This window comes from Cibotium barometz, chromosome 3 (genome assembly GCF_041138505.1).
Source record: "Cibotium barometz isolate CiBa-2024 chromosome 3, ASM4113850v1, whole genome shotgun sequence".
Lineage (NCBI taxonomy): Eukaryota > Viridiplantae > Streptophyta > Polypodiopsida > Cyatheales > Cibotiaceae > Cibotium > Cibotium barometz.
Genome location: NC_141048.1, coordinates 3,155,464 through 3,179,872, shown reverse-complemented (window position 1 = coordinate 3,179,872; position 24,409 = coordinate 3,155,464). Strand labels below are relative to the sequence as shown.

Here is a 24,409-nt window from a genome sequence, read left to right as displayed (position 1 = left end):
TATCAATTGAGTAAAAAGCGAGCAAGTGTTGTGAATTGAGTTATCGAGATAGTCAGTTGCAACCGCGTCTCCCTTCGTATGATTAAAAAAAGTTTCAACGGCAAGGGCAATCCTTAACACAACCTAATCGTGATCAGCAAGGTTCATGAGTCCAGAATTTTGTCTCCGTCTTCACCAAGAATCTGAATCTGATTCCGTAGAAATTTTCTATAGCTTTTCTGGTATCTACTTTCTTAGAATTGTGGCCTTTCCTCAGAAAAACAACTACAAAACCTTATAGGGGCATTTGCATTAAGACTGTAGCTTGTAATTGTTCGTTATTGTGTTTTTGGGAGTTTAAATTTTAATAGTTTTAGTTTTAATTTATTACTTCACACCATTAGCATCAACGGCTGGAGTAGCTCAGTTGGTTAGAGCGTGTGGCTGTTAACCACAAGGTCGGAGGTTCAAGCCCTCCCTCTAGCGAATGCTAGAATCTTTTTGTGAACTTAGCTGGACTACTATGGGAAATTTTCAAGCGTTTGCGGGTGGTCAACATTCCCAAGTAGGTGTGTAAATCGACTCCAATCTTAGGTTTCGTTGGATCTAGGCAATCTTAAATTGCCGGATCATCAAGCGTTTCCTCTATCTTAGGTTTGGTTGGATATAGGCATACTGACATGTTCTCCTTAGGTCTTTAAGTGGAAGTAGAAAGCCAATTATGCCTGTGGTTTCTTGTTGGTTTACGTGATCCATCTCCATGATTCTAATGCACGTGCTTCTGCATTCCCAAAAGTGAAATCATTGGTTTGAAATTTGGGATGTTTCATCAAATATTGAGTGACTCTGTTGTCCATGTATGCAAACGGCACCACATTTTGAGCAAACCTTTAGCATTAAGAAGATGGACTTGCAAGACCAACCCAATTTTTGTATAACTTAGCCACGATAGATGACATATGATGACATTGAAAGTTTGAGTGACAACTACATTATTGATAGAGCTCTTTGTTGCTCTCTAGCTCTTCTTGTGGGAGGGGTCACCTTTTTGAATGGTGGCATTGATGGAAACCTAAGCATATGGAGCTCGTCAAGCATTCATTGTTGTCAATGTTGGTGTGTAGAACTAAATCGTGACTTATCCAAATCACATAGCATTGATACAAAACTAAGCATGTGGTGTAGTAAATGGGGGATGATTCATTCACACTATTGCTTTGAAGAACAAAGAGGACGGTCTAGCTTGCACAATTGTGGCGTTGACACTAGCCTAAGCATGCAAAGCATCAATGGTTCATTCTCATTATTGCTACAAGGAAAGAAAGCCGACTATTTGAAGTGACATGGGATTGTTGATGTAAAAACCAAAGTATGCACAACATTAACAAGCAAACTATTATTCTCAATATTGCTACAAGCAACAAGCAACAACGCAAAAATAAGGATGTAATTAGAAGTGCACTTAATAAAAGTCTGAGAGCAATGACAAGAATGAGGTGGATGCTCTGATCATTTAATATAGAAGATGCCTCTCACAAAATCCTTGCACATCAACATGTTGACCAACATCAATCAATTTGATGAATTAACAATCCTGATTATGGTAAAGCTTCTTTTTTGCATATGTGTAAGTGGGAAAACAAGAAGAAAATGACCAACATCAATCATTTTGATGAAGTTAATAATCTTGGTTATGGTAAAGCTTCTTTTTTGCATGTGTGAGTGGGAAAACAAGAAGAAAATGACCATACACAAAGTATGGTGAGATGTGGCACAAGCCTTTGCTTAAACCTAATCATAGGGGAACATGCCATTCCCCCTATTTAAATGAGCACTTTTATTGATAAGTGGAGTAAGAAAATTACTATAAAGTTGTATAGGGTTTGGCAATGTACTTACGTGGTGGCACTCACTTTAGAACGCCCTCCATGCTTTTTTAACATTTGATCCCAAGTTGTCATTTGGTAATGATAGTATTTATAATGTGCGTACACAATGAAAGCGTGAAATATGAATTTTATCCTTGCAGAAATGAGCCTAAAACCATCATCTCCTAGTTTAAATTTTTGTGTATGTTGTGCATGTGAATATACTTTATCTTTGTTATATGTAATGTAATAATAATACGTGCATAGCCAATGATTCATACACACAAGAAAATAGATAATGGATCTTGCATAAATTAGCAAAGCACAAGAGGGTGGTTATCTCTCTCAACCTCCACTGTTGGTTATAAATAATGGTGAAAGAAAAGGCACAAAAGCAAGTAGAAGAGGCAGGCATGAACCCAACCAACTGCTCCACTATAAGCATCCATAATTGTTTCACACAAACATGACTAGTTACCCACATATAGGGGCTCACAAGATGGAGATGCCCGATCCCCTAGATTCCAACGTCGTGTGATGCTAATTCAAATAAAACATTTTGGACCAATCAAATGAATAAAGCATATGCAAATGCACATAAAAGACAAGTTTAAAGTTGATATATAGCATGATGGACAATTTTGCATACTCAAGAAGTTTCCAAATTAGTGATGACACGTTGAGATCTTTACAATGATATATAACATGATGGGCAATTTTGCATAGTGATGACACGTTGAGATCTTTACAATGATACTCAAGAAGTTTCCAAATTAGTGATGACACGTTGAGATCTTTACAATGATATATAACATGATGGGCAATTTTGCATATTCAAGAAGTCAAATATTCTGTTATAATAATAAGAAAAGCATGCATAAACACCTAAAGATCAAGTTTGATGGAGCTTCTTCTTTTCCATAAGGCTAGTTGCTCAATGCACATTTGATGATGGGATATGCATCACTAGCCTGCCTAGAGAGGCAGTGTCTCTAGGCCCATTTCTACCAAACCTCGCACTAAATGTTGGCTATTTGATACCTCAGTACACCCAACTACGATGTATGGGGCCCCCTTCTAATGACTGGATCTCGATAAGGCAACCTAGAAGAGTAGCATAGAGAGACTCCATATGATGATGCTCTCACATATGATAAGGAGAGCAATCTATTTGTACACATGAGGTCATGTGCTAGGAGAGTTTGGAGCCACCCCTTTGGTCATAGATGCCCTCTTTCAGACCATTACTTATATTTATGAGATATATACGCACTTGAGTAGTCCTCGATGCAATTACATCTAGATGGACATAATAGATCATGATTTATTGGTTTGATGGGCACAACCTCCAGATGGATATAGCAAATCGTGGTACTCTTAGGTGCTTTATTGGTTTAATGGGGCTAGTACAGCTTAGACTCTCCATTTTTGCATCTTGCATGGCAAGAGAGTTAACCATCTTGTATGGCTGGACCTACTAGGGCTCCACTTGAGTCAGACATGGGTCCCCATCAAAGCTCACCAGAAAGCCTCAATTTTATAGAGAGATTTTTTGAGACTTTCTGAGGATGGGTTCATATAGCGCCACAGAAGCACATGACCAATGCTATGCAAATAATGATTGGCTAGTTGAGGGTCTCTTCACATTGCCTTAGGATTGAGTCTGGAAAAGCCAAGGGAATTCCACGAGATGCAAACATGGAGAGTATGCATCACTGGTAAGGTGGAGGATGATGAGCACTAATTTTTTTATTGCCCACCATGCTATGAGATCCCATGGAGATTTCATTGTATCTTTCAGCCCCCTCTCAAGGGTCATGCAATACGAGGATGAGAGATGCTTATACATGCATTTACTAAAGATTCGCTATCATAGAAAGTTCATGTTTAGGTAGCACTTTGAGAGACAGTGGCATCAAGATGCCTCTCACACCTCCACCACATATTTCTCTTGGGTCAGAGCCATCGACTAGGGCTAGCCACATCCACGATGACCCCTACACAGACATGTGATCCTTTGGCACTAATGTAGATGAGATGCAACTAATGAGATACCCCTTATCTTAGAGGTAGCATCCCTCCACCTGTGTGAGATTTCATCATAGAAGGGAGATGTTATGGCTACTTTGCATTCTATTCTAGAGAAGGATAGTATCAATGTACATTGTAACCATGTAGAATCACATGGATGCTTTTGCATATGTAGCTAGTTTTAAACTAGTTATTTACTTTCCATGGTTCAATAATAGCATCCATGGTTCAATAATAGCATCGACAAAATCCCCTATGATATTCTTGTGTCCACACTAAAAAATGTTGATAAAACTCTAATCGAAGCTTCACTACGTGAGCATGAGTCTAAACTCAAATGCACATCAAATATCACTCAAGGAGTCAGTCAAGATGTTCTGTATATTGGAAAAGGAAAAACTGTCAAATGTAATCACTGTGGCAAGATTAGTCACATCTTTGCAAATTGTCGCTGAAAAATAAGTCAAAAAGAATTTATAATGCTTGTGGAAAGATTGGACACTTGGAAGAACATTGCTACACCAAACAGAATCAAGAAAACAACTATATGGAAGATCACTTTGTGGCAGAAAATTCAAGATGCCTCTAGATCCAAAACTGTCCTCTAAAAGATATTGTATGTTCTACCCTCTGGCACCGATGATGTAGCAAAGGTAGAAGAAATAGCCAAAATTTGTAACCCTACTCTTAGAAGAGACCTCTAAACCTCAAAGATAGGTCAAGTCTCTATCAAGGGGGGAAGGGGGGGCGGGAGGCGGGGGGGACCTCACTCTTAGAGATGACCTCTAGGCCTCAAAGATATGTCAAATCACCATCAAGGGGGGTGTTTAGATTTGAGGTAACATGAGAGCTAGAGATAATGTGATAAAAGTTGAGAATTATCCCACATGCAAGAGAAAAGTCAAATTATACTCTCCTCATATAAAAGGGAGACATTTCAAGCAATGGAATACAAGAACATCTCAAGCTTCTCTATGAGTGCAAATTAATATATCTTGCAACCTAATTAGCTTGTGATCATCAATTTGTTTCACATACTCTCATCATGAACTTGCTTAGGCATCATCGATCTTAGGATTAAGTTAATCATGTATCATTAGTATGTGCTTAGTGTGTCATTAGCCTCTTATAAGAGGTACCATGAATTTTAACTATTAATACATCTCTCTATCTATGTGTGTGTGTACACACAGACACACACACACACACATTTTTAACCATATTTGGTTAACTGATGTGCGATTGTCTGGCCACTCTCTACCCTCTTTTGTAACCACACCATTTGTTGTGGGATCTAGTTAAGCCTATTTGTGTATTGCTAGTTGAGATATCTAGTTAAGCCTATTTGTGTATTGCTAGTTGAGATATCTAGAATTTGTATATACATAGCCTAGGAATAAGCTCAACTAGCTTTTGGTCCCCCAGACACACCTTGGGCAGCCGAATATGAGCTCATGTATATAAGACATTTTAATAATGAGAAAAGATACTATTCCATTAATCATAATTGAGGTTGAGTTTGGAGCTCTTATGCTTGATAACTTGTATGTTGGCTTCCCTCTTATTGATACATCCTAGTGGATGGTTGGGTGTTTTCATTAGGATTTACTTATGTATGCTCTCTCTCTCTCTCTCTCTCTCTCTCTCTCTCTCTCTCTTTATCTTTATGGAAAGCGGTTAGTGCACTTAGTAGCCTCTTTGCTACGTCACTCCTACCATGGATTGGCGTAATGCAATCCCATAGCATTGAAAATATATCCCACACTTCCAACAAAGATGGGACGTGGCAAAGAGCATATGTCATTTACATGCATGGAATGGAGAAATGGGATGGGATTGTAATAAAAACAAATCAATGAAAGTATTTCCACAACAAGTTGTTGTCGGGTGACCGCTACCTGATCAACCTACTAAGTGTCTCTGGTTATGTGTGCATCAATACACTAGTTTGATACAGAACATGCATAGGAAGACGCACAAACAACATATTGATTCACAAGTGATTGTGCAATAGATACCGTTATACAAGACTAATCGACTCATGCATATGACCCGGATTGCAACATAAAACATAGAAGACTTAAAAGATGAATATACACGAAAATGATAGACAAGACAAATATATAGAGATGATACAGAATGATCCCCGTTTGATCAACAACCACTTGGCTCAAAAGAAAAAGCAACATGTGTACAGATTTCTGATTACATCTTTGATTGGATTGTGGCTTTGGAGGCACTTTGGTACTTGAGGAGGATTCTGAATTTGTTTTGCTGATTTTGGAGCATCTATACCTGTGTTTTGTTCCTGGCCTACACGATTTACCGTTTTCTACATGTTTCTTGCCTTTTGTTGGCGGTGGAGTGCTATTTTTACTGGATAGCAGTGTTTTGGCTACGTTTTGCTTCCCACAGGAGTTTTCTACACTCAGAGGGGGCCTTCCTCCAGCGACTTCACTTGAGGATCAATTTTGGGAGCTGTATTGTATTTGTGGAGACTTTCTTCTTTGTCAGGAGTTTATAGTTATTTGGAGGAGAGCAGTGATCGTTTCAGAGATCCTGAGCAGAGTTTATTTTGTCCGAGCTTGTGTTCTTTGCAGTATATTTTGCAGAACAAGGAGGGTGTTTTGCCCTTTGCGGTGAGATCGTTTCACATGGATCTTTTATCTGTTGTTGTTGCTGATTCTTGGGATCTGGTTCTACTTCTGGAACAGTCTTCTGCTATCTGTGATGCTTTTGAGGACTTTGTTACCACTACAGTTTATATTCCTGCTTCCCTTCCTCATTGTGAGGAGTCTATCTCTTCATCTCTTTGTGATGCTTCTGAGGATGCCCCTCCCCCTGCCAGTTCTGCTGGCTTGTTTTGGAGGATGGTTTTTTGGACCTAGTGGGATGCTTTGGATCTGTGGTTACTAACCGTGCCTGGGGCACAGTGGTACTTCCATAGTTTTTTGGATTTGGATTAGAATCACGTTGGACTTACATCAATCCGACGATATCTTTTTTTAGAGGGGGATGTGGAGTCCTTTCATCTTGCGATGCCCACCTCAGTGGCGTGTACTTATGTACAGCATTAGGCAACTCATGTTATGGAGTTTGAGCAGATGGACCCTATATTTTCTACAGTCTTGCGATGCCGACCTTTTAAGAGGATGCTTTTATACAGCATTTGGCTACTCTTGGTACAGAGTTATTGACTCTATTTCTTTTGAGGGTTCGAGAAGTGAGGAGCAGTTTACTTCTCCCAGGATTGATTATCTATAGGATTTGATCTTGGTTGGTTGGATACACGACATTCAACTTCGGGGAGTGTTCTTACACTTGGGTTTGGAACCATTATTTGGAGCAGCACGTCGCAGCCTATATGGTTGTTTTCTTCCAGAGGAGTGGTGTACCTGGCAACTTGTTCTCTTGCTTTTGTAGCTGAGTTGCTGATTGCTTGTGGAGCTTTCTTGGTACTGTTTCTGCAGTCTTTCATCTTTGATTGAGGACGGTGTCTCGGGCTTCTTAGAGTTTGCTCAGCATCCGGTGCTGAGAGGGGGTGTTAGATATCATCCCCTACTTGCTAGCTTCCTATTTGGTGTCCTATTTTAGCCTCTAGGGCTGACCATGTTAGTCTGAGAGGCTGGTCACCCCTCACATGTATTTTACCCATATTTATTCCCCATTTATGGTCCTGGGTATTTTTTCTAGTCATGGAGATATTTATCATGCCTTCATATAGAGGTATATATAGCCGCCATGCCTCCCTCATATTTCATTGCTTGCCTAGCTTGTCTAGCTGCAGTCCCTCACTTCCGAGGTTCTCCCCTCTTGCTCAGGACATGTATTCCTTTTGAATCGGCTGCCTTCATATAGAGGTATATATAGCCGCCATGCCTCCCTCATATTTCATTGCTTGCCTAACTTGTCTAGCTGCAGTCCCTCACTTCCGAGGTTCTCCCCTCTTGCTCGGGACATGTATTCCTTTTGGTGATGATATTGAGAGCAGGTTCACCTGTGTTTCCTCTCTCTCTCTCTCTCTCTCTCTCTCTGTCTCTCTCCTGTTGTTCCACTTTCCCTTCTTCCTCAGCACATTCTATCAAGAGGGAGAAGAGGACACAGTATTGGGTCTCAAATACCCTCTGTAGGGCCCCCACCCCACGAATGGTGTATTTGTTTATTAGAATGATGTACATCTGAAAAATAAAGACGGAATCTTGACCTGCACTTTCACCTTGTTTGGAGCTTTCCCCTTGGCTGTCCTGGCCCTTGGAATGCAGCAACCCGTCATGAATAATGAGATACCCAATCTGAATTCAGCGCTGGGTTTATATACTCCATTCTTGCCCTGGTCGGCCAGCTCTACAGAAGTCAATTGCTGGAAAATCATCACGACCTGTATAAATAGCATTAAAAGCTCTTTTAAAGTGGTCGTTTTCACACTGTAAAATGGTTGACCAGCCCTGTGCAATGGACTGAATGGTGTCCAGGCTGCTGGGTAGCCATGCGCAAGTGGAGTGGGCTGCCCCCACACCAGGCCGACTGAATGGGCAGGACCCTGGGCCCCGTCGGCTGCCTGGCCAAGGCCCCTAGGGCTGGCCAACAGCCTGCCCAGCCCACAATTGGGCTGGTGGGCATAGCTTGGGGCCCTCCTGGCCCCTTGGGGTGCCCAATGCCCATGCAAGAGCCTTAGGCTCTGTTCTAGGGTAGCCCTATGGGCTGGCCCCTTTTCTACATGCTATCCTACATGCATCTACAAATGTCCGGCACCCAGTTGCAAACCAAATACACATATCATCTGACATCATTCCAGAGGGAGACTTACAGTACGGACTGGCATTGCTTCATGTGCAGGACACTGCACACCGGACCTCGGACGCGTAGAGAGGAACCCTGGCTGCCTCGTCTCGGACTCGGCTCACATGGGACCAGTTTCCACTCCAGGTCATGCACCTTCTTGTTCAGATATGTCTACGTGGCATCCAAGTGCGCGATGCACGTGACACGACCTTAGTTGAGACCGGCGCAGGAGAGTGACAGACCGTTGGCCTGAGGCAGAACCACCGGTCGACTTCCAGAGCAGAGCAGAACCCAGATTTAGGAGGATACGGTTGTGTCGACAAGCATTTATCTTAGCAGCCCCCTAACAGTGATGGCCCCCCTCGATACCTTCGAGGAACCTACCCCCCTTTCTTCTGGAGATCGTTGCCTCGTCGAGATCCCCTCCAGGCTTTCAGTTTCCCAAGAGGCTCGCTGACCCTACAGAGCCTGCGGCGGGCCCGTCCTTGCAGCCCTCGCCTCCCCCCCTCGGAGGCGAACCCTACTCCCCCTACCCCCCCTTTCCCAGCCCCCCCCCCCCCTCCTCTGCCGTCCGCTCTGACTCTCCCTCTTACAACTCCCTCTACTCTGGCTGTATCGAAACCCCCTCCCCCCCCCTCCCCCCCCCCCTCTTTCCGCCTCTCCAAAGCACTCCCACCACCCTCTGGCCGTGCCAAACCCAGAGTGGAGGCACGCGGCCAACTCAGTCCGCCGTTTGATCCATCATTTTACAGAGCGGGTAGAGATGACCATCGTTGCCTATCCAATGCAGGCTCTCCCTCCCAAGTCGCCAAGCAGCCCCCCAGGGTGCTAGGGCCACCAATTGACTACAGCTTTTTCCAATGCCTTCCCGTTGAAGGAGGTGGTATGTACGAGGAGAGGTGGCTCCGCATGTGTGGTGTTATATCACTCCAGACCATCCACCCCAGCGAGTGGCACGATGATCGTCTCCTTCCCACTGAGTGCAACACAAGGGACAGACTGGAGCATGGAGTGAGTGTCCACCGCTATTCAAGGGCAGGCCATAGAGCTCTCGCACCATTTGCACGACCTGCGTATCACTAATTTGCTTATCCACCTCCGGCCTTTGCCTCGGATGTGAAGTTCGGTGGCTCGGGCCCTAGAGATCAGGCAGGGGAGACGGTGTCCCCCAGCCTGGTGCTGCTCCTTGTGTTTCTTCATGTTTCAATGGCAATACCACTTCCCCCTCCTACAGATACCTACACTGTGATAGGTGGAGTCCAAAGTATGCATACTCCAGGGCTCGAACAGAGTGGCTCCACATGGAGGCCAAGATTCGTGCCCATCTAGGGTGACGTCACCCCTCGACCAACAATGATTACTCTCCATCAAAACCCACGCCCAAGACTCTTCAAGTGGAGGGCAGTTCAAACAATTCCGCTTCCCACCGATCTTAGTTATGTGGATTGTCTCATGGAACATCGGGGCCCGTAATGTTTTCAAAGGCATGGTGTCCTTAGACAGGAGCTCCACAAAGCAACAGTTGGTGGACCCATTGACATTCTCTTCATTCAGGAGCACCATCTTTCAGAGGGGCATACTTGCTACTGCGGGAAGGTCTTGCAAGGCACGACTCACACCTTTTGGTCCCACTCTTTTGGCCCCTCCGGGACACAGGGTGGAGTATGCATTTCCATTGGTGAGCAGCTATTGTCGGCAGTGGTCAACTCACGCACCATTGTCACTAGTAGACAAGCTTAGTGGGTGACCGTCAGGATTGGAGAGGATTGCGAGCTTCCTGAATGCATATGCGTTGAACATTGCAGCTTCTGGAGTAAGTTCGTCAGTCCCTGCAAGTAGATTTCTGGTGTATGGGTGGGGATTTTAACATGCCAAAGTCAACTCGGAGGTGGCATGGCTACAATATCTGGTACAGAGTACTCAGCTTGGGAGGTGGGATAGGACCCTTGGCATCTTCTAAAGTTTGGGTCTAAAGTTTGGGTGCAACCCCAGGAGTTTGTGCTTCTCCAGATCCGACAAGAGGAGTACTAGCCCTAGCCTATCCAAATTAGATCAGTTCTATGTAGATGAGTGGGCTTGTGGTCACACGCACCGGTTGTTCTCTCCCTGGATGACCCCTGGAGGTAGGACAGACATTCGAGTACCTAGATTCCAGATAGCCTCATCCAGAAACCTAAGATTTTTAATTTTTTTTCTCGGAGAGAGATCCTACTATTAGTTAATGTTACAACTCGCTCATTGTCCCAGCCAAGCTGGTGACAAGAGCTACGAAGTCCATCCACACGGCCCTCAAAAGAGAGAAACGGCTGCACTCGGCCACGGAGAGCGAAGCGGCTACACGGGAGTCCTCCTGGAGGGAAGGGGTCAAAACACGAATAACGTCGCGACGATGAGGCTTTGGAGGGCGCAGAAGAAGATGCCACTGAGGGGTCCAAGCAGGGTTTGAACCCAAGACCTCTCGGTCCTAGGCAAACACTTTACCGCTTGAACTACCACCTCATTGGCCCAGGACCCTAAGATTTGCAGCAAGATAGAGGGGATTTGGGAGAGGCTACATTTTCGATTAGGAGCACCGTAGGCACCTTGGATGTAGCCCTTGGAGAGATTAGTATTCTATTACAGGAGGCAGCGCGGAGCAGATTGGCTGGCTTCTGAGACCAGGAGAGAAGCATTCACAAGTCTCTACAGCGCTTCAAGAGAGTGCACCACATAGCCTGTGGATTGAGAGTCGGCTGGCTGCCGCCTGTACAGAGCTCAGATCCATAGAGGAGCCGCGGGTAGGGTGCAGATACCATGCCAAAGCCTCTTTCTGGATGCAGGCGGCAGACAGGGTCACTGGAGATTTCTTTGAGATTGCAGGCCCACACAGGCGGAGAGAGGGTATCCGCAGGTTGTGAGGCCAAGATGGATCCATTGGTTTAGAGCCCCTCATGTGAGAGCCATCGCCACACATTTCGTCAGCACTCTTCTCACGAGTGCCTCCATTTCCCCACAAGTACTGGATGTGCGTGAGCACGTTTGGCAGCATACAAGAGAGGAGGTCCCTCACACTCTCCAGACTTTCCTCTTGACCCCCTTCACATCTAAGGATATGGCAGAGGCTATGACGGCATTACCTAGGGGCACCCGGCAAATGCCTAGGTGAGGACGGGCTCCAATGTCCTTCCTATGTCACTGGGATCTCATGGAAGGCGGCCTCAGAGCTGCCTTCAACGAGATAATGGTGACGGGAGCCATGCCGGAGAGGTTGTTTGAGGGATTGATCCACTTGATTCCCAAGGAGGGTGCTGACAGATTGGAGATTCAGCCCTCCTATGAAATTGCTGCTTCTTATATATGCGGTTCTGCTTTTTTTTTTTGGTGGGCAATGCGAGGGGGTTCCGCTTTTGGTTGAAATGCAGCATTTTCTGTTTGGAATTTTAGACGCTGAAATTTTTTGAGAATATATCAATTTTAGATAATTTTTTTGAGAAAATCGATACACGTGATTAATGTGGGAATTTTAGCACCAGGCTACCCCTGTAATAAAGATCTAGCTCGAGGGTTAAAGTGAACTCCAAAGGTTCCAAAGTTTGTTTAGGCCTAATATGTTTTTGGTGTGAAAGAATTGAAGTAATCCTTCAAATTACTAGAGGTTTTGGTCATCAACTGAAGAAAGCGTTACTTAATTTCTGTCATCCCTTTTACACAAGGATAATATATACTCTGTCTTAGCAATTTCCGAAGGGCAACCATTTTCAAACTTCTTGTGTTCTTCAATTAAAATGAGAAGACACTCCAGAATGACATACAAAGATATGGCATTGAAGTGATGATGGCTCATGTGAGGGTTAAGAATGGTTTCCATTCAGTAACCTCCATTAGTCCCGTCTCAGCTGCTTGCATTTGAAAGTAGGCTTGCTATGTATCCAGCTCTTCTCATTTTCCTTGTAGATCCATCTGCAGGGGTTTTGCCACGGTAGGCATCTTCACCACCCCTCCATATCATAAGATTTGTCTCTATAGAGATGACAACTTGTATTAAATCATACCCCTTTTCTCCTCTATATAACAGGGTAAATAAATATTTCAAGTAGGCCTTTTGATGATGGATGGATTATGTATTTATGACTGCAACTTTCACATAACCCAACTGCTGTTTCGCCTGCATGCCCCCGTCTGTGAAGCTCTTCGCATGCATGTATGCTCTCCTTGATCATGAGTTCTGGATTTAAAAAAAAACTGGTTAGTGCATTGATTAAAGTTCAAATAAGGCAGTAATGATGCTTACTTCCCTGCTTGAAATTTTTAAATTAAAATTTGCGCACAAGGACAGTCATAAAATACCTGTCTGCTAACGAGCGTCATCACAACATTAAAAGCCCCACCGAGTCCCTTAAAAACCTTGCGAAGGATCATTGGCCTTCCTAGCAGTCACCGCATAACTGAAGATCCTTCACATGTATAATGGTAAGCTTTGGGATACAGGTCCTAGGCTCAAAAGCCATAAGTTCATGTCCTCATCACCCACACCAAATATTTTTGTTGGCCTCCTTTGACAGAGGTTCCAAAACTAGGTCTGATTGTGGCACGTACCCTTCCCCTTTTATTGTACTCCTTACTTGTCAAAAACCATTTCAAACTTTGCATGGCTTTGGTCTTCCACTATGAACTCATGCACCATGTCCTTGGCCTCAATCCAAGCTTTCCCAGGCTTCCTCCAAGCCCCAGTGCTGTTCCTATATTCTCGTGACAATAGGGCATCCTGCCACATAAGCTTTGGGATAAAGGTCCTAGGCTCAAAAGCTGTAAGTTCAAGTCCTCATCACCCACACCAAATATTTTTGCTGGCCTCCTTTGACAGAGGTTCCAAAACTAGGTCTGATTGTGGCACATACCCTTCCCCTTTTATTGTACTCCTTACTTTTCTGAACTTGTCAAAAAGCATTTCAAACTTTGCATGGCTTTGGTCCCCTACTATGAACTCATGCACCATGTCCTTGGCCTCAATCCAAGCTTTCCCAGGCTTCCTCCAAGCCCCACTGCTTTTCCTATATTCTCGTGACAATAGGGCATCCTGCCACATGTGAACATCAGCATACATGTTTGACACAAGGACATATCCCGCAGTTACATGAGGATCCAACTGGATGGCTTGATCGAAGCACCATTTTCCCATCTCTATGTTACCGAAGGATCTACAGGCGATCAACAAAGTCATCCAGCTACATACATTGGCCGCTATTGGCATAGTTTGGAGCATAGATTCAGCCTCTTTCAAATGACCTACACAGCCAAGGAGTTGAACCATGCAATTATAATGTTCGATACTTGGTTGAATGTCATACTGGTCTTTCATAGACTTGAAGTATCTATGACCTTCTTCAACTTTGCCTGCATGACTGCAGGCTGATAAGATACTAGAAAAAACCGCATCAACTGGCTTCAACCCCTGTCGTTGCATCTCCTCCAGGCAATGCCCCACTAACTTGCAATGTCCATGCTGAGAATATCCTGCAATCATGGCACTCCATGAAACCACATCTCGATCAGGCAATGCATCAAAAATTCGGCGAGCCTCCTCCAACCTCCCAGACATTCCATACACATTAACAAGAGTGTTCCCGATGACAAGGTCTGAATCAAGTCCATCTCTTATGACTTGATCATGTATCAGCTTTCCATGTTTTACAGCTCCCATGCTGCCACTTGCTTTTAATGTACAAAGAAATGTGACTTTGTCGGGTTTTATCCCCACCAGTTGCATTTCATCAAAAAGTTGAAGAGCTGGAAAACCTTGCTCGTGTTGCACATATCCAGAAATCATCGCGTTATAAGACACAGCATCTCGATCCTGCAGTTTGGCAAACACTGTGATCGCCTCCTCCAGGCTCCCACATTTGATGTACATGTCAATAAGAGAGTTCCCAACGATAGAGTCCACATCAAGCCTGCTCTCCATAATCTTTTCATGTATCAGCTTGCCTTGCACCAATGATCCTATAATGCTACAAGCTTTCAAAATACATGCAAAAGTGATTTTGTCAGGGTTAATGCCCTTTTGTTGCATCTTCTCAAAGAGTCCAATGGCAAGAGTGCCATGTCCCTGCTCAACATGGCCTGCGATCATTGCATTCCATGCCACTTCATCTTGATACTTTAGTCGATCCAAAACCGATGTCGCATCTTCTAAGGCTCCACATTTGCTGTACATGTCTACAAGGGTATTGCCAATTACTATATCCAGATTATATTCACTCTGGCAAACCTGGTCATGTATAAGTCTGCCTTGCCCTATGGTTCCTGCACAAGCACATGCATTTAAAATACAAGAAAATGTCACTTCATTTGGATTTAGACCCTCCTGCTGCAGTTCTTTGAACAGTTTAAGTGCACGAAGACTATGCCCTTGCTGGGCATATCCTGCAATCATCACATTCCATGTCACCAGATCTTGCGTTGATAAACCTTTAAACACTGTGTTTGCATCTTCAAGGCTTCCACACTTGGCATAGATGTCAACCAGAGTATTCCCAATGATTGTATCTGATTCAAGCTTTCTAGTGACGATCTCTTTATGTATCAGCCTGCCATTATGTATGTCTTTCATGTTGCCACATGCTTTCAGGACACAGGGCAGCAAGATTGTGTTCGGCTCTAAGCCCTCTTGTTGCATTTCATAGAAAAGTTTGATAGCACAAGAATCATGTTTGTGCTGGCCATATCCTGTGATCATTGCACCCCACGACACCACATCATGGATTTCCATGGAGTCAAAAACTCTGCGAGCTTCCTGCACATTCCCACATTTAATATACATGTCAACAAGCATGTTCCCAACAGGCACTTCTGATTGAAGTCCATGGTTGATTATCCAGTCATGTAGCACCATTCCCTGATGTATGTCATCCATCCTCCCACAAGCTTTCAATAAGCACAAAAATGTGACACTATCGGGCTCGACTCCTTCCTGCAACATTTTGTGGAAAAGTTCCAGCACACAAAAACTCTGCTCATGTTGTAAGTAACCTGTAATTATTGCATTCCAAGAAACCACATTTCTAATCACTAGCTCATTGAACACTTTGGATGCATCCTCAAGGCTCCCACATTTGGCATACATATCGACAAGGGCATTCCCAACAACCAGGTCCTGAGCCCATCCGTGCTTAATGATGTGCTCATGTAAGGCTCTGCCCTGACCTATGGCTTCTAAACTGCTACATGCTTTCAAGATGCAAGAAAAGGTAGCTTTGTCTGGCTTCACACCCTCTTCTTGCATTCCCTCAAATAGCTTTACAGCAAGATGACCAAGTCCATGCTGAACATAGGCTGCAATCAACGTGTTCCAAGTAATCAAATTTGTACTCCCCAATCTGTCAAACAGATTATGTGCATCCTTTAGTCTCCCACACTTACCATACATGTCCACAAGGGTATTCCCAATGATCACATCTACTTGTAGTCCACTTCTGATGAGCTGGTCATATACAAGTTCGCCCTGTCCTATAGCTCCTAAATTGCCACATGCACTTGAAATGCTTGAAAAGGTTACTTCGTCTGGCTCAATACCATCCTTTTGCATCCTTATGAAATGCTCAAGGGCAAGTTGGACACACCCTTGCTGAGCGTATCCTGAAATCAGAGCATTCCAAGACACGATGTTTCTAGTTGGTAGGACCTCGAAAACTCTATGTGCCTCTTCCAAGCTCTTGCATTTTGCATACATGTCAACAAGAGCGCTTCCAACTGACACGTCCAATTCAAGTCCACTTCTAATACATCGGTTATGAATGACTTTGCCTTTCAATATGGATCCTATATTGCCACATGCTTTCAAAATGCACAAAAAAGTGACGATGGATGGCTCCAAGCCCTGCTGTTGCATTTTCTCTAAAAGCTCAAAAGCAGGAACACCATGCCCATGCTCGACAAGCCCAGAAATCATAGTGTTGAAAGCTACAACATTCCTATTTGGCATTCCATCAAACACCTCCTGAGCTGCAGTAAGGTCCCCACATTTGGCGTACATGTCAATAAGGGTGCTCCCCATGACAACATCGACTTCGACTCTACTTCTCATAATCTGCTCATGTATTAGCTTGCCCTGCACGAGGGCTCCTGTATTGCCACATGCTTTTGAGATGCATGAATAGATAAATTTGTTTGGCTGTAAGTTCTCATGTTGCATCATTTGGTACAAATCGACGACCCGTGTGCTTTCCCCGAGCGTGATATGTGCTGACATGATAGAATGCCATGTATGAACACTCGGCTTTAAGACCTTGCAAAATACTATTGTAGCTTCAAGCAAGCTCCCACATGATACAAACAGCCTGATGAGGTGGTCCCCGAAAATAGCCAGCTCGTCAAGTCCAGTACTAACCAGGAGGGCGTGTGCATGCCTATGGGATCCCAAGTCTGTCCTTTCAATGCATCTCACGAGAAGGTCATACATACTGTTTCGGGAAACATGGAGCCCTTGCTGGTGCAAAAGATCCATAGCTTGAAGTTCTTCATTGATCCTGTGCGCTCTACCCACTTTAGTGAAACCTCGGGAAAATCGAAAAGCGAAAGCGGGAGAGCCAAGGCAACACAATGCCATGTCCAGGAAGAACACTGCATGCATGTGTCCATGATTCAAGAAAGTTACCTCAAGGCGGCCACCGCAAGGAGGTTTCATGAATGATCATTGATGGTGCAAGGGTGGTCTCGTTTGAGGATGATTTGCACGTGATTAGCTGAAAATCCATTTCGGAGACGCAGGAAGAGAAGCCGATTTCACATGAATCGCAGCCACTTCCGGTCTGAAACGTCGAATGGTCAGCTAAGACGACGTTTTTTTTTTAGTGAAAGGAATATGTAGATCCTCATAGAAAAATTTGATTTCTTAGTTTCCTTATTTTAATTGGTTGAAAATAAAGGTTTTTAAAGCAATGGCTAATCATAGGAATATGTGAAACCGGCATATAATATAGATCCTCACAGAAAAAATTGATTTCTTAGTTTTTCCTTATTTTAATTGGTTGAAAATAAAGGTTTTTAAAGCAATGGCTAATCATAATGCACAGACATGCATTTTAATTATAAAAGGTTTTTAAAGCAATGGCTAATTATAATCCACAAACATGCATTTAATAGCAAGGCACACAAGTGTGAGCATGCAATCTCACTGGGATAAGCTTCAAGCACCAAATACGCGATTCTCAAGAAGGCAACCAACGCCAAATTTGGTAGGAACAAAAATTGTTGTTTCCTAAGATTAGGTCAACCTTTGCAAAACCTCAAGTTTAAAAAAACCATGTATTTTCAATTTTCTATTTTAAATTTTAATGAAGGTGAGCTCGAATTCAATCACAAACATAGCAAAGTAGTGCTACAAACTACTAATAAATGCTATTCCACACACATAATGTGTGATTCATTCCTTTAGCTTTGAAGGATACTGAAGAGAGCATAAAAGAAAGATAACATCTACCAATGGGTAAGCACACTTCTAGGGGTCGCCTCCATGGGTATTGGATACCAATGCTCCACCCTCCTCCTGTATTATCCAATCACCGGGTAGCTCATGTTTATACAACCCCTATTATATGAGGAGCAGTCATGATTGAGCAACCCGTTTTGTGAGCACTCCGAGCACCTTGTATTCGCATAGGATGGTGGCCTAGGAAGCCAAATGGTTTAGAGACAGCTTAGATTAGATACGGCACATTGAGATTTCAACATGAAGTTATAGTTGGTTATGTATTTGTTTCCATGTTTATACGGCACATTGAGATTTCAACATGAAGTTATAGTTGGTTATGTATTTGTTTCCATGTTTATATGGTTCACTGGTTCTAAGGCTGACATGATTGGGTATACATGTAAAAAGGGAAAGTAGAATTGTAGATGTGTAGTATTTGTAGGACACATGGATGAGGCTTGTCACACATGGTTGGTGCAAGGTGGTCCATGTAATGTGTACATTTATTATGGACACATGTATTGCACTAGGTTGCATGGATCTTGTGAGGCTTTAAAGGTTTCTCATTGGAACTATAATTATGAGCATTTGTCTGAAGTAGATTTTTAATTCAATAGAAATTTGGCTTTGATCTAGTACTATGCCCTACTTATGAGCATTTGTATGAGAGATCCAATAAAATTTTGGTTTTGATCTATTATTGTGCCCTAGTATTCATTACTTTTTGTAAATAAACCATGAAGCCATTAGTTTGCTATGATCTTCCTCACACATGGTATTATAGCCTCTTAGGGTAGATTAATGTTCTAACCAAGGTGTTACCAAATATAATTTCAATGTTCTTGTGTATACTTCATGAAAACACTTTCATAACTATACCTTAAGGAATTGAAAAATGTTAAAGATGTAAAACATTAAATCTTTATATAAAGTTATCTTTTGTTTTTTAAATAATGATGTTTTTAAGAAAAAAAAGCTTACAATTTTTAAGTACAAATTGATTTCTCTTATTAATGTGTTGTTGCATCGATGGAATGCATTGCCTTAAATTTGAAATAGACATATTTATCAAACTTATAAGCATGAAGCCTCAAATCAATGCACAACATCAAGTTGAAGGCTCTATTCTAATTGAAATATTATAATTGAAAATAAGAAGCAACACAAATGAGAAGCTCAAACTTGATGTGGCAAAGTTAAGCTTACTATACTAACCTATTTGTGTTGTGTTGTGTTGTGCCAGAGGGTGTCTCCTTGTCCCCTTCTTCAGTGTCTTTTCTGCATCTTTTGGATCTATGCCTAAGCCCTTGTGGTCTTGGCTCTCGGCTTGTGGAATTTGTCTGTTCAATCTCTCTTCTTAATGAATTCTAAGGGTTCATCTTATCCAACCTGTCAAAGGAGAAATATGCACCATGAGTGGTGCTGAAGAAGAAGGTGGTGGTGGCTACCTTTTGCGCTTTGAGCCGCAATCATGGTAGAGGACTTATGGTGGCGATTGGGTTATATATGGCAGCAGATAATGCATAGCCTTGTATGTGGCCTGCATAAGCTTGAGGCCTTCTCCACCATTAATCCACTACATGGAGTGGTCCATCATTTCATTACCTAATGTAGTGGGCTCTACAAATTGCTCAACATTTGGTATTATTTATTCAGTGTCTACTTGTGCACATGGATTATTTAAAAGAGAGCACCAAGCTTGGTAGTTGGTGTTGTTGTCTGGTCAAGACCCGACACTTCAATGGTTCTAGACCACCTAGTCGGCTCCTAGAGACCAAGGACTATCTCAACTGTGCCGCCCAATAATGCAACAAGCCAATGCACAGCGTTGAGCTACCGATCTGCCCTAGCTTAGGGGAGGTAATCATGACTGTGCGTAGGTTAGTTCCTAGATCCTCCATGTTTCTGCATAGGAGTTAACACATAGACATGCATGCAATTGACACTGAGTAGGCAGTACATAATAGAGACAAGAGATAGAGAACAACCCGCAAGACATTCTTTGTAAGAATATGGCATAGCGGAAAGAGATAGCAAGACAAAGCACAATAGATAATGCAATAGATACTTCATCATCAATGTCATCCATATCATCAATGTCATCCACATGCTCACTAGCATCATAAAGCTCATCCTCATCATATGTAGCATGTGTATGCATACTACCATCATCCACATCAACATAAATGCTCTCCTCATCACAAATAATGATGGTAGATGAATCATCAACACTTGCATAAGCATCATCATCAAGATGCCTAATGTCACCATGATCAACAATGCATATGTCTTCACCATATGTATAATCTTCATCCCCATGTGCATGGCATATGTCAAATGCATCCTCATCATAGGCATGTGCATCATCACATGAATCATCATCCCTTGTGTCAAACCCAATTCTATGCACATCCAAAATATCCTCAATGATCAAGTCTTTATGATCTTGTAGCATCAAATCATAAGGTGAAAATGTATCCATCAAAGCACTTATGGAAGTAATCCGAGCATTCCCATTTTAAACTTGTGTATTTCTATTGGCCACTAACACATTGGTGATGTCTTGTCGAGAGAGATCGGCATCAAGATCTCCTCATGTACTTGCTGTCCAAAAATTACATCAAGCGTCTCATCCACTTCAACACCCACAATGTGTGCATAAAGACCCACATAGTCATACTCTATGCAATGACCAAAAGATTGAGTGAGCGGGTAACCTCTTTTATTAATCTTGATATCCAAATCTTTCAACATGAGCTGAAGCATTCACAATGGAGAGACTTTAAAATTTTGATTATACCAAAGAGGTACAAGTGATGGTGTTGTCCCCCCGTGTGCTCTCAAGTAGCGATCTAGACAGACTCTGGATGGAGTATGTACAAGGTGTAGAAGGGGGTGGATACTCACAATTATTGGATGCCTTAGCTCATGGCAACCATGTCCATATATAGTACTATAGGCGGTGTGGTAGATGTGTATACAACGAGGGTGGTTACACTGCATAGACATAGTCACCACCCACGTATCAAGAACGCGTCCCACCGACGACCACCCACTAATGATGGACCTAGTATCCGAGGGAATATTCCTCATACTTTTGCCTCAGGGGCTAGCACTCGTACCCCTAACCATCTCCTAACCATCATCAATTGTCACAATAATGACCCCATCAGCATCTAAGCCGGGGTTCCCACTAAAGACATATGCACCATGGCTACTCCTCATAACGCGGGCCTAACAAATGTGCATTATACATCAAAGTGAGATACATGCTGAGAGGCGGGCATTGAGTGTATAATACTAACATTCTTGAATATTAGCTCACACTCTCAACAGTACATCAATCCGACATCTATTGATCTACTATCTTGCACAACATAACCTCAAGAGTTCTCTCCTTTTGCTTCTCACATCTAGTCGGGTACTACTCGTTTTTGCAAGAGGCTGTTACAAAACAAGAAGGCTTAGCCCATAATAAGTTTATTACAGAAAGGGCAAAATCTAGGTGACGGCCAGACGAGCTGGTTGGCCGCTAACACCTGGCGATCACGGTGGACATTGTGTCTCTGGATCATGTTGACCAAACACTTAAGGCCTGTTCCACCTCATTCTCTCGTCGGCTCTTTTGAACTACACATCAATAGACCATGCATCTGGATACTTGGTCTTGGCTCTTGTCATTGCAGCCACCTATACGAAGGCATGATGTTTTATTTGTTCCGGCGAGCAGATAGCATCATCTTTAAAAATTGTCTGCTCTGATTCCCTTGGACCCCTTCTGCTGCCTTGGCTCCACCTCCACCCATAGGGCGGTATTCCAAATTGGTCCAGCCTTGACACCCTCTTTTGTGTGTTTGCCAACTTAATCCATTGGTGAGGGGCACTGACAATATCTCTCTTTGATTAAGCCATTGCCTCATCACCCTGATCCGTGAGTCATAACTTCCCTGTACTTCCCCACAAAGCCCTGGATCCGGCCTTGCATTCTGCTATGGGGAAGGGCTGGTGTCTTTGTAGCCATGTCGTGCCCGCTGTAGGTGCTTCCAACTTATTCATGAATTTGGCTATGTCTTCCCAATTGGAAGGCCTCATGGTGCCTTCCTTTTGCGCAGAGTGCAAAAACTGTTGCATACATTTTAGTGCTGTCTCTTTCCAGGTGCTCAGGCTTTTTCTTCTTAAAGCTTGAGTCGCAAATCCTCCTTAGCCTTCTTCTCCCTTTTGGCCCAGCCTTGGAAGTCCTAAACCATTTTGTCTTTGGCTTGAAGTTCCTCAGCGTGGGCTTTCCACATGGCATCCATATGTTGTGCTCTTTTCTTGATATCAACATTTGCAGTTGCCAATGCCACATTTGCAGTTGCCAATGCCACATTCAGCTCATTGACACTCATTTTTCCTCCTTTGGCCATTGTCACCCTTGTGGGTGTGGCTACTTCTACTTATTTCATCAATGCTTTGCCATCCTACTTTTGCTGTTCCTTGTATTCTTCGATGAGTGCTTCTAGTTCCTCCACTTGGACACGAAGCACTGCTTCATCGTTTGCTTTTTCTTCAAACTTCTTTGTGGCCACCCACACATGTTTCTTTAGCTCATTTGTTGGGATATGGTCTAATGTAGAGCCGGTCCACAATACTATTTCTTTTCCTTTTCCCTCTGCTTCAGCTCTGTTGGCTTCTTCCCTTCTCCTTTCAGGTTAGCAATTTTTTTCTTCTAGGCTTCCACTTCCTATCATAGCTCTTCGTTTTCTTTTTGCAATTCTTCAGTCCTGCGGGCACCACTTCTATTGCTGCCTGCTTGTTTTTCAACTCCACTTGAGGCATCTAGAGCCTTTCTTGATTCTGGGCCTAAGGATGGAGCCGAATCCGGATATCCCAAGCCTCCATCTGGATTTTTGTCTCCTAGCCGTCGTCATGTTGAGGAGTTTGTTTGCAAGAAGGTGTAGATGCTTCCATTACTAATTTTAGCTTTTCTAAGTAAGCTCCCCACGCCTCCCTGAGGACTTTCGTGTGTGATTCTCCCATTGCTTCATCTTCTCTACATCTAGCTCATAAACTTATGAATACTCATCGACATCCAATACTACCATGCATGCCTCTTCCTTTAGCAATTCCACTTTATCCTTGTCCACCTTGTTAGACATCCATTATGATCCTTAGGTGCTCCTCCCGGATTAGGCGACTTGTGCTTCCACTCTTGCTTGCCTTTCTATGGCCTTTCTCAGTTCATCATGCATCTCCAGGGCTTCCTCATCCCTTTTGGCCATGTTTTTCTTCATCTCATCGACCTGCTGCTTCAACCCTTTATTGGCCTATTGTAGCTCCTTAAGCTACCTTCGCAGGTCTTCTACCTAGCTAGCTTCCTCTCTCCTTTTGTGCATCTCTTCCTATAATGGCTCTTGTTGGCTCATCAGGTCTTGCAGTGCTTTTGTGTTTTGGGCACATGCAGTATCCTTTTCCTTGATGACAGCTTGGTCATCTCCTTGAGCTCATCATTTATGCACCCTTAGTAGGTAGTTCCCTCCACCTAGTCCATCTCTATAGATTCCAAAAAATTGAACTGGCTCGGCACCATTGGGGTACAGCTCAATTTTTTGTCCTTGTGTTGGGCCTGGTGAGCTTCTTGATCTACTCCTTGAGATCGTGGTAGAGCACTTTTGCCCATGCCACCCTTTTGCTTGCTTCTGCAGCCTTCACTATGCCAAATGTCTTTCTGGACATGTAGTAGGGTTTGTGGGTGAGGTTTATTATCTCCACCACAAACCTCATTTGCTTATGCATGTCCTCATCGGCATTTATCTTGTATTCTTTGGTTTTTCCTTCTAGTGGGCCAAATTCTGCCTTGAGGTCATCATCTTCTGCTAGTTTGACTTCAACTTTGCCTTTTGATGAACACTCTATCAGTATAAGGGGTTAAACTCCCTCTTCTCTCCTAAGGGCAGAGTGATGATGTTAGAACGCATGAGTTTTTCCAGCTGTTCTCTTGCTTCTGAAGTTATGCTGAAGCTCCTCCCAGGGTAGCTCTGTGAACTCCTTCAAGCCCATCTTTTCCAACCACTCTAAATGTTTGTCTGCTTCCTTGTACAGAGTGGATGATAGGTATTCGAACTCCACCATCCTGTCAAGCAACAGATAGCTAGGGTAGGGTGAGAGAAGGCAGGGATTACAACAAAGCTTAGCAAGGAGAGGGCAGGTAGCGCAGCAACAAAGTAGAGAGCGAGGGATATAGCTTTTGCACAATAGAAACATGCAAAATAGGTGTTTGAGTGAGAAAGTGCAGTGTCTCATAGTGTTATTGTGGCACACG

General features: G+C 43.3%; 1 protein-coding gene and 1 non-coding gene across 2 annotated transcripts; one reads left to right on the top strand and one right to left on the bottom strand.

The window, feature by feature from the left end:
* The first annotated feature begins 391 nt into the window (after window positions 1-391).
* Window positions 392-465, top strand: TRNAN-GUU (transfer RNA asparagine (anticodon GUU)). The gene has a single exon. It is a non-coding gene; the product is annotated as a tRNA-Asn (tRNA).
* An 11,929-nt stretch (window positions 466-12,394) lies between these two features.
* Window positions 12,395-17,478, bottom strand: LOC147639611 (pentatricopeptide repeat-containing protein At5g27110-like). Its single transcript, XM_086772212.1, has 2 exons — window positions 12,987-17,478; window positions 12,395-12,864 (listed from the first exon to the last, which is right to left on the bottom strand). Exon 1 carries the CDS (start codon window positions 17,320-17,322, stop codon window positions 13,465-13,467), a length of 3,858 nt encoding a protein of 1,285 aa, XP_086628338.1. The 5' UTR covers window positions 17,323-17,478; the 3' UTR covers window positions 12,395-12,864; window positions 12,987-13,464.
* Between the last annotated feature and the right edge of the window lie 6,931 nt (window positions 17,479-24,409).